The sequence below is a fragment of the Rhinoderma darwinii genome, chromosome 5 (assembly GCF_050947455.1).
Source record: "Rhinoderma darwinii isolate aRhiDar2 chromosome 5, aRhiDar2.hap1, whole genome shotgun sequence".
Classification (NCBI taxonomy): Eukaryota; Metazoa; Chordata; class Amphibia; order Anura; family Rhinodermatidae; genus Rhinoderma; species Rhinoderma darwinii.
The window spans coordinates 269,882,916-269,900,048 of NC_134691.1; the positions used below are offsets into that span (position 1 = coordinate 269,882,916).

At 41.3% G+C, this 17,133-nt stretch overlaps 1 protein-coding gene across 1 annotated transcript in view; it reads left to right on the top strand.

Annotated features, from left to right (window-relative positions):
* Window positions 1–17,133, top strand: part of LOC142652591 (uncharacterized) — a 106,507-nt gene that overhangs the window by 54,007 nt on the left and 35,367 nt on the right. Inside the window, exons 18-23 of the mRNA XM_075828246.1 lie at window positions 3,303–3,356; window positions 7,627–7,662; window positions 8,510–8,572; window positions 12,841–12,903; window positions 12,986–13,048; window positions 15,730–15,792. Of these exons, the coding sequence (XP_075684361.1) occupies window positions 3,303–3,356; window positions 7,627–7,662; window positions 8,510–8,572; window positions 12,841–12,903; window positions 12,986–13,048; window positions 15,730–15,792 (342 nt within the window). The remainder of the gene's footprint in view (window positions 1–3,302; window positions 3,357–7,626; window positions 7,663–8,509; window positions 8,573–12,840; window positions 12,904–12,985; window positions 13,049–15,729; window positions 15,793–17,133) is intronic.

The following is a 17,133-nucleotide window of genomic DNA, read 5'->3' on the forward strand; positions in this document are numbered from 1 at the left end:
ATAGGGGATACATGTGTGATCGCTGGCATTGATAGGGAGAACGGGGGACTGAAAGTCCCCTGAAGTTCTCCATCACAAACCTCGGACTTCCGGGGTCTGTGTCGGCAGCTCCGTAGAAATGAATGGAGCGCCGGTCGCGCTTGTGCGCATGCGTGACCAGCGCTCCTTTCATTTTTATTGAGCTGCTGACACAGACGCCGGAAGTCAGAGGTTAGTCATGGAGAACTTGGGGGACTTTGTCCCCCGTTCTCCCTATCAATGCCAGCGATCACACATGTATCCCCTATACTGTGGATAGGGGATGCATGTTATTTGTAGGACACACTATAGGTCGCATTTTTTTTGGGGGGGGCGCTGTATGGCGTTCCCTGCAGGGGGGCTCTGTATGGCGTTCCCTGCAGGGGGGGGCTGTATGGCGTTCCCTGCAGGGGGGGCTGTATGGCGTTCCCTACAGGGGGGGACTGTGTGGCGTTATCTACAGGGGGGGGGCTGTATGGCATTCCCTACAGGGGGGCTGTATGGCGTTCCCTACAGGGGGGGCTGTATGGCGTTCCCTACAGGGGGGGCTGTATTGCGTTCCCTACAGGGGGGGCTGTATGGCGTTCCCTACAGGGGGGGCTGTATGGCGTTCCCTACAGGGGGGGCTGTATGGAGTTCTCTACAGTTGGGGCTGAATGGCGTTAGCGCCATACAGCCCCCTCTGTAGATAACGCCATACAGTCCCCCTGTAGATAACGCCATACAGTCCCCCTGTAGATAACGCCATACAGCCCCCCCTGTAGATAACGCCACACAGTCCCCCCTGTAGATAACGCCACACAGCCCCCCCTGTAGATAACGCCACACAGTCCCCCCTGCAGATAACACCACACAGTCCCCCCTGTAGATAACGCCACACAGTCCCCCCTGTAGATAACGCCACACAGTCCCCCCTGTAGATAACGCCACAGTCCCCCCTGTAGATAACGCCACACAGTCCCCCCTGTAGATAACGCCACACAGTCCCCCCTGTAGATAACGCCACACAGTCCCCCTGTAGATAACGCCATACAGTCCCCCTGTACATAACGCCATACAGTCCCCCGTAGATAACGCCATACAGTCCCCCTGTAGATAACGCCATACAGTCCCCCTCTGTAGATAATGCCATACAGTCCCCCCTGTAGATAACGCCATACAGTCCCCCCTATAGATAACGCCATACAGTCTACAGGGGGGCTGTATGGCGTTATCTACAGGGGGGGCTTATGGCGTTATCTACAGGGGGGACGCTGTATGGCGTTATCTACAGGGGGGACTGTATGGCGTAATCTACAGGGGGGGCTGTAAAAAAAGGCACTATCTACAAGGGGGGGGGTTGTGTGACACCCAGGGGAGGGGGGGCCCCAGTCAAAAGTTTGCTATGGGACCCAGTCTTTCCTAGTTACGCCCCTGACCATAATACATTTTTTATATTTAAAAAAAGTGTTTGAAGGTTTACATAGCATTCAAGTGTCTAATTTACATAAAACTACACATAATTTACATATGTATACTCACTTTTCAGTGTATTCATAAATAACTTAACGTCAGCAGGTGCCCTTGCCCCAGGGCCACCTATAGCCACAGCCTTACTGTGACTTTAGGTAAATCAAGCCATGGTCCAAATACTTTTTATGTACGTTAAATATACTCATCCAAACAAAAATAGATAATTTGCCCAATTTTGTGTCAAGAAATATCAAAAAGTTTATTCAATCACATAAATAGCAATGATAATATAGTTAATTTTATTGAATAAAAGATAGAAAACAAACCAGAAGGCATAAGGTGTTAAAGTCTACCAACCTACAGATAGCGTTCACCTGATAACAAACACTTCCAACACCATATACATGTACTGTATTATACCAAAGAAGACAGCAAATACCTATTTATACCTGTCACAATGTCTGTTAATATGATTAAAAATGATACATAAATGTGAAACTAAATCCCGAATAAACACTATATATTCATAACATGGATATAAACAATCTAATGTATTGGTATGGGGGATGATAATTATAAATAGCAGGGCTCATAAACTAATGACACGTGCCAGTGTGGTCCCATAAAGGCTAGTAATCGAAGTGAAAAAACATAAGGTAACAAAAGGTAGACATACCCTGAGACATGGTACAGAGGGGAAAATATCAGGCAATACCAGGTTCCCCGATGCGTGTTCCCTTCATCAGGAGACATCAAACCATTAAAATTGGAGGGGTATATATATATATATATATATATATATATATATATATATATATATATATATATAAGAGTATTGTGAACACCCACCTGATCCCAAATCGGTGTATGGCTGCAGCGTTAGGTCCGCATCCCCACACTGTGGAAAGCGCACATGTGGCCGTCAGCCCCAGAGCCTGCCCTCTTAGGGTTGGTAGGCGTGAACACTTTATGCCTTCTGGTTTATTTCCTGTCTTTTTATGTGATTGAATAAACTTTCAAATATTATCTTTTTTTGTTTGGTCCTTTTGCGGAATTGTATAGGCTTTGTAATGGCCATATACGTTTTATTTTTACAGATAATAAATAAGGGAAAAATCTGTTTTTGTACAAAACTTTTTTAGCATTCGACAGCTTAAATCTAATCTATTCTCTGCCATGACTAAGAGCACTGCACGTGCTCGAAACGCGTAGGCTCAGGTAACAACCCGCTACTACTCTTCACCTTGAGACTGCGTCTCCCTTTCATTTTTAATCAAATTTGCTAATAACAGTGGGAATAGCACTTCCCTTTTAACTTTACACAGCGCTGGATCATCTTTTCTTCTTTCCAGCTTAAATCTACACGACGTGTTGAACAAGTCTGCAAATACTTTACTCTTGTTCTTTATTTTTTTAAGTATATGGTGTTTTATTCTCCATTCAGACAGAAAGCTAAATTCCTTAAATTTTGCTGATTTCTTGTTACCAGAGAGCAGTGTATTGTAGATGGTTCCCAGGTGCCCTGGCCTACCAATGTCCCTGATATAAATGCTGCAAGACAAGCTCTATTAGGTGATATTGTGATCTAGTATGTTTCACAGGGCATAGTATATAATATGACTGTTCAAACCGAATACCTGAATATTTATATGTACAGTACAAACAATAAATGCTACATCATGTTCAATGACAGTAGTACAATATAAACCTATTACTCCGATTGTATCTTGTTACTTGGAAAATACAGACATTTTTGTATAAACTATTGAACCTAATATTAAATAAGAGTGCAAAATACATGATACTATTTAATCTTTTCTTGTAAAATTTAGGGAACACAAGGACCTTTGGGTCAAAAGGGAAACAAGGGAGAAAGAGGGGATGAGGTAAGTTTAATGGATTCCCGTTCTTAGCTGTTGCTTAAAACTGTGCCCTATTTACAATTGTGTGTAATAGCTTATTGTATCTGTCACTAGGTACTATAGGGACTGCACCAGTCTTAATATAAAAAAAACAAGCTAGAGTAAGATGCAACAAATTTATTAAGAGGTACGCTCCTCTTAAATAGTTTGTTGCCTTTTCGGCTGTCCGTGCGACAGTAAGTCAAATCTACACCAGGCCGGAGCTGGCGTAGTTTTTCGCTACAATTTATGACAGATTCTGGGGTAAGTTATAGTAAATGCGTTAGGTCGCATGTGGCCATGTTAACTTCTACTAAGCTCCACCCACTTTTTGGGGCAAAAGCGGGGACAACAAACCAAAAGTCAAATTACTACAGCTACAGTCACTACCCAATGCAATACAGGTACTGAAACACAGGCCCATTTACTTGCATGAGACTGAGTTTCAGTTCTTTGTATAGAACCTGACTGAGCCTATGAATTAATGTATGTCTCAGAAGTCAGACCTCATTGATCAGTGAGTTATAGTCGATCCTAGTGATATGTCAGAATTTTTTTTATAATTGAAATACCCCTTTAACGTTGAGAGAACAATGGAAGCTGAATAGAAAAAAGCTTTTGAAGATAAAATAATGAACAGACGGATCGATGGATGGATTGATGGATTGATAAATAGATGGATTTTTGTAAGTGAATAATGGGAAACAATTACGAATATTTAAGAAAGTATTACAACAATAACATTTTTCAGACAATTCATACCCTGTTTAGTCAGTTTTGCTAAAAATGGAATAGCAGTCCTATATATAGTGTGGGTGCCACTTGGAATGAATCTTGAATCCGTATCACAATAAAAAATAATAATTAATGGCATTTCTTGGCAACAATGAATATAATGTAGCTTTATTAGTCACCAGATAATATAAAATTTGTCAGGTATCATCAAGCATATTTTTATATAAAAAGGTTACATCTAAGTAGTTATTGGCATAATATCCGACATTAACCCCTTTATGACCGGGCTTGAAAAGGCCATAATGACCGGCTAAATTTTTCTGTTTTTGCCTCTCTGCCTTTCAGAAGCCAACATTTTTTTCATTGACGTGGCCCTATGAGGCCTTGTTTTATGCGGGAGTATATAGTATTTTTTTCCCCGCAGTTTGGGGGTAGAAAACATTTATTTTTACGGCGTGAATATAGGAAAAAGCAATTATCGGCATAGTTTTTCTTGTTTATTTTTTATCCCCTTCATGTTTCATGCTAAATACCATGTTTATTTAATTCTTCAGGCTATTACGGTCGTGTCGATACCTAATATGTGTAGGTTTTGTATTATAATGTAATGTAGGGGCAATAAAATCTATTTTACGCAAAATAATGACTTTTTTTGGGACTTTTTTTATTTATTTATTTTGTTACTTTTTTTTAACCAATCAAGGGATAACTTTATTTACAAATGCATTTTTTTTACTGTATTAGCATACACTTGTATACTAATTCGTTACACTAAGTCACTATGACACATGCTGCTGTTAGGGGAGAACATGGTGTGCCCTAACAGCGGGCAAACTGAACAGACAGCCCTGGGGTTATTTGTAGGTCCCCAGGGCTGACTGCAGAGGGATTCCCCGGTCTTTGATCATGTCACTGGGTTTCCGATGAGGAGATCAAAGTGGAGAGTTCCCTTTGATCATGCTGCGGTCATGGACTGCGGCGATCAAGGGGTTAAACAGCTGGGGTCCAAATGTTTTCCGATCCCAGCTGTATTCAGCAGGCTGCTTTAAGATCAGGAGCTGTAATTTACAGCTCCTGCTTAGAGGATGAACACTCACCGGACCCTTGTACAGCGACGCCAAAAGACGTCGCTGTAGATGAAGCACCTGCACCGTGCAAGCGTGGGATTTCGTGTGTTCTGGGGGAGGCGAGGAGCGGGCAATCAAAAGTAAGGAGGCGGGGTAAATTCGGAAAGACTTGAGGAATGAAGATATGACTCTTTTCAAATGAAGATCTGACTCTTTTATGCTCATTAGCATACAGCGCAGGAACACTTCAAAACTGAATACTAAAGCTACAGAGCCGACTAAGAAGACAATTATAGGTTATATAGAAATGATTCACCCACTACCACCAGGTATTGCTATTATATTTGCATAAAACTCCTAATGCAATTCAAGTAATGGGCTAGATGCTATTGTAAATAAAGCATTCTCCCTTAATTACAGCAAAGGCAACTCCTAAGTATGTATTTAAACAAAAGAGAAAAAACGGAGCATAGAAGCCATATATTAAAAATAAATAAACTTTATTAATCACATAATTTTAGACAGAACATCATTTAAAAGAGGTACAAAAAAGGACAAAGACACTCTATAATGTTCCAGTTTGCATATGAAAAGCAGACTCCCTACATCATTAATGGGAATGTATAGTACATTCTAAGAGAGGAATATGGGGGATGGTGGTGGAAAATGTAGTAACACTAAATCGTCATGTAGTATCTGTTGGTTATAGTCTATAGGTTAGAGACATAGTAGTCCGATAAATATCAGGTACTTATAAGCAAGAGACAATCAGTCACGAACAGATATTAATCTACCCCTCCCCCTTCCTTCAAAAAGCCTTACCCATATTGGTGTTACAGGGAGGTCTGGATGTCATGAAAAGAACCCCTAAACTTATTGCTAGTTTAATAGGTGAGATGCTGGTGACAGGTTCCCTTTATTATTCTACCAAGTAATACAATACTAAATGAACATTACAGTATAGTCAATGTTGTCCATACAAGTGACATGTAGGAATAAGTACTACGTCAATATGGTAGAGCAGTTAATAGTGTAACTATCTATTAAATGGCAAATATCAATGTCACAATAATATTAAATGAACTCTAAAGGCTTATTCAGACGAGCGTATGTCCCCCTCCTGTGCTGTCCGTGCATCTAACGGACTGCACACAGACCAATTATAGTCAATAGGTCTAATTACACATCTGTTTTTTTACACGGACCTTTGCAGTATACACTACTTTCTTCCATTTAGCCTCCTAGACTTGCCCATTCATGTCAATAAGACGTATATAAAGGCTGGTTGAGAACAGGTAGAACAAATAGGCGCTGCATAGGGTGAGTACGTCAGATTAGCAATGGCTTTCTCTGTTAGGTATAGAAAACTGAGGCTGACCTTTAGGGTTGTGCATGGATAGGCACAACTCTATTGCGGAGCCAGTTGGTTAGGAAGGATGCTGCCGGTGCCGTAATCCCTAGACAGTCAGGTGCTAACCTCGCCGGGGAGTAGATGCAGGTAGATAAAAACAATGGGAACCAGGTGGGATCCACTGTGAAAAAGAGACACCATCCAGGCGCAATACTTCCACGAGTCCAACACGTTTTTGGAGAAAAAAAAATGTTATTGTCTAAAACAATAGATCATAATAAAATGTACATAAAAAAGATAGAGGGTCTCTTGAGGTACAACGCGTTTTCGGGGAAACAAAACCCGGTTATCAAGTAAACATGAGACAATGACGTGTATGGTGTAGCTAACTTTGTGTTTAAATCAGCCCTTGAAATTGGCGCCAATTTCAAGGGCTTATTTTAACACACAAAGTTAGCTACACGCAAAGTTAGTTCTGTTTCCCTGAAACGCGTTGTACCTCAAGAGACCCTCTCTCTTTTTTATGTCAATTTTATTATGAGCTATTGTTTTAGGCAATAAATTATATTTTTCCCAAAAACGTGTTGGACTCGTGGAAGTATTGCGCCTGGGTAGTGTCTCTTTTTCACGGTGGATCCCACTTGGTTCCCATTGTTTTTATCTACCTGCATTCATGTCAATAAGGACGCAAATAAAAGGCCCTCATTAAATTTTTTACTGACGAGAAAAACAGATTATATACAAAAGTAAAAAAACTGACACACAGAACGCAGATGGACACAATACAGGTCTTCACACAATTTAAGTATGATCCGTTGTTTGTCGACACGATCATTTGAATAAGCCCTAAGGTCTGCAGAGTAACAGCCTCATAATAGTCAGTGTCTTGAATGAGTGGATCCCAGAGTCTGATTTTACCAGAGCTATGACCATAAATAGTGAACATTCCCCTTGAAATGAATGTGAGTTGTGAGTGCTGACTTACAGGAACATAAAGTAATAGTCTACTTATTGTTAAATCAATATTGTGGCTTATCTGTCTTATAATTCACAATCATTCAGTTGGAGATATGATAAATTATATAATAATTTTACTCCACAGGGTGACCTTGGAAAGCGTGGCTATACAGGAAAAAAGGTTGGATGAAATGAGAAGGTTTTTTTATTGTCTAATTATAAATTTTTTACAGACTTTTTATTTTACACGGCAGCATTTGATGGTTTTATAAGGTCACGTTTAGACCCACCGGAAAAATCTGCATGTCTTACATGAGGATTTTGCTGTGGATTCGCCATGGATTTCACCCTTTGCAAATCCACCCAATAATAAGCATGCAGTGGATTCGAAAAATCCACCAAATGTGAGAGAAGTTTGGAAAACTCCATATACATGTATTGAACACTGAAAATCCTCAACAACCCGTCACTTCGGAACATTGCATAATATAAAATGCTCAAACAAGCATAGTCTAGGAAGGCCCATTGTACGGTATCTACATAGGTGTCAGCTTTATAGCATTTTGTCTATTGTAGCATTTTACTACAGATTCAAGAGTTTATATAATTTTAAATTAAACTTTTAAAGGTCCTGTTTCCCTACGATGCAACAAACCTAACATTTCTTTTTTGTTATCACAATAGGATTTTTCATAGCATCAACACTAGGACCATTTTTTTAAAGAAAAAGAAAGCCACCATTGAGGTTAATGTATGACAACAATTACCCATACTTACATGAAAAAAAATTTATGCAGCCTTTATGGTACAGCTTTACTTCAGCGCATAATGAACTGGATATTCTACTAGACAACATGCAGCCATAAGAGTCCTAACTACAAATTTACCCAGAAATACATATACGCATACCTGAAATTATAAGTGTAGTGTTTCCCATTTCTATACGTGTATCACATTAGGGATGTACTATATATAACTGTTATCAGATATAAGAATACATATCATAAAACAGTACAACATATTTTTAGGGTGAAAAAGGAGAGCAAGGTTTAAGAGGTCCCCCTGGCAATCGAGGACCAAGTGGTGAAAAGGTAATAATAGTCTGCACTTATGTTATGTCTACACAAGCATCCCTCCCAGGGTCATTGAAATAAAATATTTATTGCCCTGATGTTTATATTGATAGTCTGAGACACTGGCGTAGCTATAGGGGTCGCAGCGGTCGCAATTGCGACCGGGCCCCGAAGCCAGGGGGGCCCACGGCCCCCCGCGGCACATCAATAAAAAGTTACTATAGCAACTCGGGCCGCGGGCCCCTGTTACTATAGTAACTAACTGTACTTACCTTCCTGGTTCCGGATCGCAGCGGAGGTCCTGACGTCAAGCGCTGTGCGCAGCGCATGACGTCACAGCGCTATGTGCCGCGCACAGCATCGAGACGACAGAACTCCCGCCGCGGCCGAAGAGGAAGGTAAGGTTAGCCCTGACTGGCGGGGTCCGACTCCCGGGACCCGCCAATCAGCTGTTTTGAAGGGGCCGCAGCACTCGTACGAGAGCTGCTCCCCTTCATTCCTGTCACTTCATTCCGGTCACACTGTGAATCCGTGTCGGCGATTCACAGTGTGGGCGAGTAGTGAAATGAAGGGGAAGCAGCTCTCGTACGAGTGCTGCGGCCCCTTCAAAACAGCTGATTTGCGGGTCCCGAGAGACACAGCAGCTATTGATGGCCTATCCTGAGGATAGGCCATCAATGTTTAGGGACTGTACAACCCCTAAGCCAACGATGTAGCAGGCTTAGTGGGCCCATCAGACAGGATCACAGATTGTGTGATCCTGTCTCCTGGGCCCTGTATCTAAGCCAATCACATGGTAGGCTTAGATACATGGCCCATGCGTGATCCTGTCTGCTGGGCCCTGTATCTAAGCCAATCACATGGTAGGCTTAGATACATGGCCCATGTGTGATCCTGTCTGATGGGCCCTGTATATAAGCCTACCACACTGTAGGTTTAGATGCAGGGCCCCAGCACACAGTAATCTTATACTGTATAAGATTGCTGTCTGCTGGACCCTGTATCTAAGCCTACGTTGTGGTAGGCTTAGATACAGGGTCCCACAGACAGTATCACACATGGGCCCTGTATCTAAGCCTACCATGTGATTGGCTTAGATACACGGCCCAGCAGACAGGATCACGCATGGGCCATGTATCTAAGCCTACCATGTGATTGGCTTAGATACAGGGTCCCACAGACAGTATCACACATGGGCCCTGTATCTAAGCCTAACACCCGTGTTACTAATCATTTTTTATGTGTTTTCTTACCGGTTCGGTCGTTGGACTACGGCGGATTCCAGGACTACTTCGATGACAGCTTTTTTTTTTATTATCAATAAAATGGTTAATGAGGGCTGTGGGGGTTTCTTTTATTTGAATAAAATATTTTTTCTATGTCTTTGTGTTTTTTTTTAAACTATATTACTACCGCCTTAGTAATGGCCGGCCGGCTGATTGACAGCATCCATTGCTAAGGCGGGGCATAGTGTTAGCCGATGCAGAGGCTAACACTAACCCCCTTTATTACCCCGGTACCCACCGCCACCAGGGGTGCTGGGAAGAGCCGGGTACGATCCAGTACCTGACCATCTGTAGTGATGGTCGGCCACTGGGGTGACCGCAGGCTGGTATTATCAGGAAGGGAAAGGCCAAAAACTGGCCCTTCCTACCCTGGTGATGCTAGGCTGCTGCTGCTTTATTGTATCTGGCTGGTTATGAAAAATGGGGGGGACCCCACGTCATTTAAAAAAAAAAAAAAAAATGGAAAGAACGATGTGGGGTCCCCCCCCCCAATTTTAATAACCAGCCAGATACAACACAGCAGCAGCAGGCAGCATTACAAGGGTGGGAAGGGCCACTGTTTTTGGCCTTCCCCAGCCTAATACTACCAGCCTGCGGCCACCCCGGTGCCTGCCCGTCGCTACAGATGGTCGGGTACTGGTTCGTACCCGGCTCTTCCCAAAACGCCTGGTGGGTACCGGGGTAATAATGGGGGTTAGTGTTGGCCTCTGCACCGGCTAACATTAAGCCCCGCCTTAGTAATGGAGGTTGTCAATCAGCCGGCGGCCATTACTAAGGCGGTGATAATAACGTTTAAAAAGATACAAGCACATAGAAAAAATATTTTATTGAAATAAAAAAACACAACCCTCATTAACCATTTTATTGAGAATAAAAAAAACGCCGTCATTGAAGTCCTCGAATCCGAAGTCCAACAACCGAACCTGTAAAAAAACACAAACGCACAAAAATAATCAGTAACACATAAAGAAGCAAAATTATTATTCTTACCTATCCTGGGTCCAGCGCTGGAGACGCAATGTCAGCGAGCTGGGCCCTGTATCTAATCCAATCATGTGTGATACTGTCTGCTGAGCTGTGTATCTAATCCAATCATGTGTGATACTGTCTGCTGAGCTGTGTATCTAATCCTATCATGAGTGATACTGTCTGCTGGGCCCTGTATCTAATCGTATCTTGTGTGATACTGTCTGCTGAGCCACTATATCTAATCCTATCATGTGTGATACTGCCTTCTGAGCCACTGTATCTAATCCTATCATGTGTGATACTGTCTGCTGAGCCACTGTATCTAATCCTATCCATAGTTTATAGGGTCGTAGTGCTATAGATATGCTATGCTGTCTCATATACACACTTTTTTTTGGGCGGACACACATGTATTGGGGCTATTTCCCTGACATTTTAAGCCCTGAGGGTATGTTCGCACTGCAGTGTCTGTTACGGCTGAAATTACGGTGCTGTTTTCAGGAGAAAACAGCACCGTAATTTCAGCCGTAATGGCATGTGCAGGCGTCTTTCGCTGCGTCCATTACGGACGTAATTGGAGCTGTTTTTCTATGGAGTCCATGGAAAACGGCTCCATTTACGTCTGAAGAAGTGACATGCACTTCTTTGACGCGGGCGTCTTTTTTACACGCCGCCTTTTGACAGCGGCGCGTAAAAAAAAAATGACCGTCGGCACAGAACATCGTAAGACCCATTCAAATGAATGGGCAGATGTTTGCCAACGCTTTTGAGCCGTATTTTCGGACGTAAATCGGGGCTAAAACGCCCGAATTACGTCCGTAAATAGGGTGTGTGAACCCAGCCTTAGTGACGCCCCCGACTGCTAGTGCTGCATTGTTGGGTCACTTAGGAGACCCAGCGATGCAGCTGAAAGCTGCGGACCGTCGGCCATGAGAAGTTTGCGGGGGGGGGCCCAGTAAGAATTTTTGCATCGGGGCCCATGAGCCTTTAGCTACGCCCCTGGTCTGAGATCTAGAAGCCCTCTAATCCCTAATCTAAGTGTTACACTTAATTACCTCCAATGTACGTAAAATATTAAAAGCGCACCTTACTTTTCCGGTGACTTTTCCGGATAAGCTTATACATGTGTGTACATGAGGAATGGCACTATTTCTGGCCATTATGACATGTTTTCTTAATTTTTTTTTATCAGTTTTCTCCTGTAGGTTCTATCACTAATTCTCAGATTTCTCTGAGTTAGTGGGTGGAGCCAAACTGCTATCATGTCTTCTATACACTGCACAAATCCTGCTCTCCTATCTCTATCTATCACATATACAGAAACAGCAGCAGCATGGAGGATATTATACAGCAGTAATGAGCAGTGTAGCTAAGAATCCAACACTGAAGTGAGACAATAATACTTACCAGGAAGCTGCAGCACATCTGTCTGAGTCTTTTTCATGCGGCACCTGCTCCCCCTCCTCTAGCCTTTTATGGGCAGTGTGTCTGTGTCTTTCTCTCCTCGCTTCTTCCTCCTGATCACCCTCCCCTCTCCATAGAATGCTATTGGCAGGCTGTGAAGAGACACACCCCTACTTCCTGTAGTTTGTATCCTCTCCTCTGAGACAGCAGATTACAGGAAGGGAGACACCTAGTGTCAGTAACTTCACACAGAATTTGCATAGATAAAACAACTACATTTTAACAATAAGTAAATTACATAGTTGATCTATATCAGGTATACTATAAGATTAGAAGAAATTGTTTGAAAAGTAAGCGTCCATTTAAACATGCAGCACAACTTTAACAGTACACATCAATGACGTTCTACTTGGGCATGACTTCTAGGGATGTATGGGTGACTTTGTTGCTACAATATAACATCTGACCATATCCCATTGATCCAGAAGCATTACCAGAAACAGCCTGAAAAGGCCAAGACTGAAAATTGGCCCAGAAATAACATTGCAATAACAAAGTCATAAAAGTATAGTCAATGAGTAAATTGTATCAGTTGATTTCTTTAGTCACTTATGATTGGCATTGCAGGGCAAAGAAGGACTGCTTGGTCCGCCAGGACATGAAGGGATGACTGGAGAAAATGGATGCACTGTAAGATAATTTTCTAATAATAGTTAAAGTTGATACATGCAATTAAACCAGATGAGAATTTATAATTACTTTTTAATTACAGGGAGAAGCTGGAGAGACTGGCATTAATGGTTTTAAGGGTGAACCAGGCCTCACTGGAACTGAGGTATTTATCATTATTTCCTCTTGCCATACATATTGATCAAAAATAAAAAAGCTAGACTAGATAGTTGTATGCAGGCAAAAAAAAGTGTTAAATCTAAAGGATCTCCCAGATCATAACTCTTGACCCCTTCCTTTTCCAGTCAGATCCTAAGGTTAAAACATTGGAATAGTCACCAATTGGTGGTAGCTATTTAGAAGTAGGGGCTGGGCAGTAGCAAGAGTTGCAAAGAAACCTGGAACACATTTAGTAGGTTGTGGAAAAAAGTAGAAGACACAACAAGGCACCTGGATGGGTAGAGCCAGGACATGCCAGAAGCTGGAACCGGAAAAGCAGGCAGACGTAGTCAGACAACCAAGACGGCAATAACAGGAACACGGGACATATGTGGTTTAAAAAAATCCAGGAGTCAATGTGGGAACAACAGACAGAATATCAGGCACTAAAAAATGATAATAAAGCTCCTCGGGCAAGGCTTGAAAAGAGGGTTTACCTAATACATCCCAAGCCAATGCAGTCATTGGCATGTTTACCTGGCTCCTAATGTAATGAAAAATGCCTTGAAGGGTTGGTCCTTAGAAGCGTCAGCTGTGTGCAGTGCATAGTGCGAACAAGGACAGATGGGCAATAATATACATGGCTATAGATAATACACTGTGTGTGAGATATAGATAGTGCATTCTGTGTGTGAGATATAGATAGTGAGTGCACTGTGTGTGAGATATAGATAGTGAGTGCACTGTGTGTGAGCTATAGATAGTGAGTGCACTGTGTGTGAGATATAGATAGTGAGTGCACTGTGTGTGAGATATAGATAGTGAGTGCACTGTGTGTGAGCTATAGATAGTGAGTGCACTGTGTGTGAGCTATAGATAGTGAGTGCACTGTGTGTGAGATATAGATAGTGAGTGCACTGTGTGTGAGCTATAGATAGTGAGTGCACTGTGTGTGAGATATAGATAGTGAGTGCACTGTGTGTGAGCTATAGATAGTGAGTGCACTGTGTGTGAGATATAGATAGTGCATTCTGTGTGTGAGATATAGTGTCATTCTTAATAACTCTTGATGTTTATAACCATTTTAAGACACCCTAAATGAAGAGCAAGGAAAAAAATATTTTACCTGCTCATTGGAAGGGGATAAGACTGTGCTACAGTTACCTGCACCGCTTTTGGTCGGAACTAGGAATCAATAGGGGTTCCAGCGCTTAGACCCCATCAATCAGCAAGTTATGGCATATCCTAGAAATACACTATAAATTGTTATTCTTAGAATACCCCTTTAAAGATGAGTGAGCAATGAAAGCCAAAGAAGATTTAAACTAGTAACATTGGCTTCATATTTCCTTTAATTTCCAAAAGCTATATTTTACCAATAAAAAACAGAAAATAATTTCTTAAATTTCAAGCAAACCAAACATTCATTTTCATTGGAATTTTTCAACTTTATAGCGATTAATAGACGGCAATCACAAAGATTTATTAATGTACATTGTGTTCTAAATTTCCACAATTTTTTTTTACTCTGGAGCTACTTCAGGAGAAAAAAAAAGACAGTGGGGCAGATGTATTTATGCCAGTTTTCTGGTGTAAATAAAATTGCAAAACATGGCGTTCTGACCAAATTACATATTTATAAAACTTCAGTGTCACTTTTTCCAACTCGGGTACGTATGTCGGAAAAATTATGTATGTACTGTATGTACTGTCACATGCACGTATATTTCTATCTAAAATAAATCAGAAGATTACAAGACTGTAGTATATCAGACCTGAGAGCAGCGCTTTCAATAATACGGCAGTACCACCCATATTACTCACTTTTTTTTAAACAGAAGAAAAATAAGTTGTTTTTCTGATATTCTGATAATTTGTCAGATGTTGGGTAAGCAATAAATCGAAACCATCAATTTTATACCTGCTGAACATTTCATCTAAAACAACTATGTACTAATAGGGGCACTAGAGAGACAGTTTTCTTTTGCTATTTTACCTACTTTTTCCCAGGGATCATTGCCCTAAAGACTCCCTACCAGCTGGATCTCTGCAAGGAGAATCAGTATTTTATTTACTTATATAGTGCCAACATAGTACGCAGCGCTGTACAGAGGTCCTCTTTTTTACCATCCCCATTGGGACTCACAATCTAAATTCCCTATCGGTATGTTTTTGGGGTGTGGGAGGAAACCAGAGTACCTGGAGGAAACCCACGCAAACACGGGGAGAACATACAAACTCCATTCAGATGTTGTCCTTGGTTGGATTTGAACCCAGGACCCCAGCGCTGCAAGGCAATAGTGCTAACCACTGAGCCACTCCACACATCTCACACAGCCAACCAGAAGCCTACTCTGTGCTGATAAGGAGCAACTATGCCAAAACAGTGCTGTCTACAGATGGATGTCTCTGGTTTGGCTTATAACTGGAAACATGTTTCTATGCTCCTTAGGGTTGGCCATTTACTTATATGGTAGCCATCCATAGGTAGCACTAGGACAGCTATTTTACATACTTTTTCCTAGGGAGCATTGCCCTAAAGATTTCTTACAGCTGGATCTCCACAAAGAGTTCTGTACCTTCCGGTAGCGAATAATACCAGTTGATACACTGTTATTGATTCTGCAAAAGATGACATGATTTGTAAATTGGATAGTTTGTTAACTATTGCTTCTTTTATTTACAAAGGGAGAAAAGGGGTCAAAAGGTTTCCCAGGGTCACAAGGAAATCCAGGAGCACCTGGGAATAGGGTAGGTAATTTAACTAACAATGTCCTTTATGCTTTTGTGATTTCTTAATACAACGGAGTGTGAAATGTCTCCAAGAACAAAACAGGCACAGTATTTTCATAAGTTCTAAATGACAATAGAAAAATTACAATAAGGTTTAGGAAGGGGAAAAAATACAACTCCTAGGAGAGGCGCTCCTGTGTCCGTGATGTATATCTGGATACTTCAAGTAGGTGAAGACGACTCAAGTAAGATAAAAATGCAATGTTTATTCTTGTTGGTAAAACCCCTAGGCATAGGGGGTAAAATTAATAAAAAATTAAATGCAACGTGTTTCGACCCAGAACTAGGGTCTTCATCAGGCATAAAATAAAACTTCACAGAGCATGATAAATATATATATATATATATATATATATACACAAGTCCATGCTTTATGACGTGAGGGTCAAACAGTGTAGGTCGGGGTTCAAAGGAAGAGGTGTTTAACTTTGTTCAGATGCTAATTGCAGTGCTACTTTCTATTTAAAAAAGTAAAGCTGGCATAGGTATATTGACTTGTCATAGTACTTGTTAGGGAAACGCCTGTTCCTTTAAGATCACCATGACTACTGTTCTAGCGTCTGGGCGGTTCTGGTTTTACTTTGAGCCTATCTCTTTTCTCTGTCCGTCTGCCAATCAGGTGTAAGCCCTGTAAGCTGTTTCCTGTGGATATGTCATAAATGTCCCTGATGGGAAAACCCCTTTAATGTCATCAATTTAAAACCCCATCAAGGGAGCCGGTACTGCACAGGATCCTGCTCAGACTTCAGACACTATAATGTAATCTCTCCCCAAAGTGCCCATTCGGTGCTATCTGGCTGGCCCTGCTGAAATTTACACTGCTCTCGCCTGCAATGTCAGAGATCAGCAGAGGTGGTGACTGGCAGATAGGGACGTTAGTACACAAAGTGCATAATTGATTATAGATTCTGTTAACCTGTTCCCTACCGGGGAACAAAGAAGTTATAATCAATTAGATATACATTTTTCCAATTGTATTTTTGATTTAAAAAAAAGTATTTGCAGAGGTTAAGTTGTGGAGTTACATAGAATTATTATAGCAATATATGTTAAAAAGTTATTTATATAAAGAAAATGCTTTATTCAATTATGCCTTAGTATTACTGTTAAATAAATAAATAAAATAAATAAAAAAATTGAGATTCGAATCCAAAATCGCCAATAGTTTTGAAAAAAGTCTAGATTTTATTTTTTACCAAAATCGCGCAGCCCTACTACACACATATGTACATAGATATAAAATATATACCATATTTTTTGGCACATCATGGAGCGGGGAAGCGATGATGTTTGGAGCGG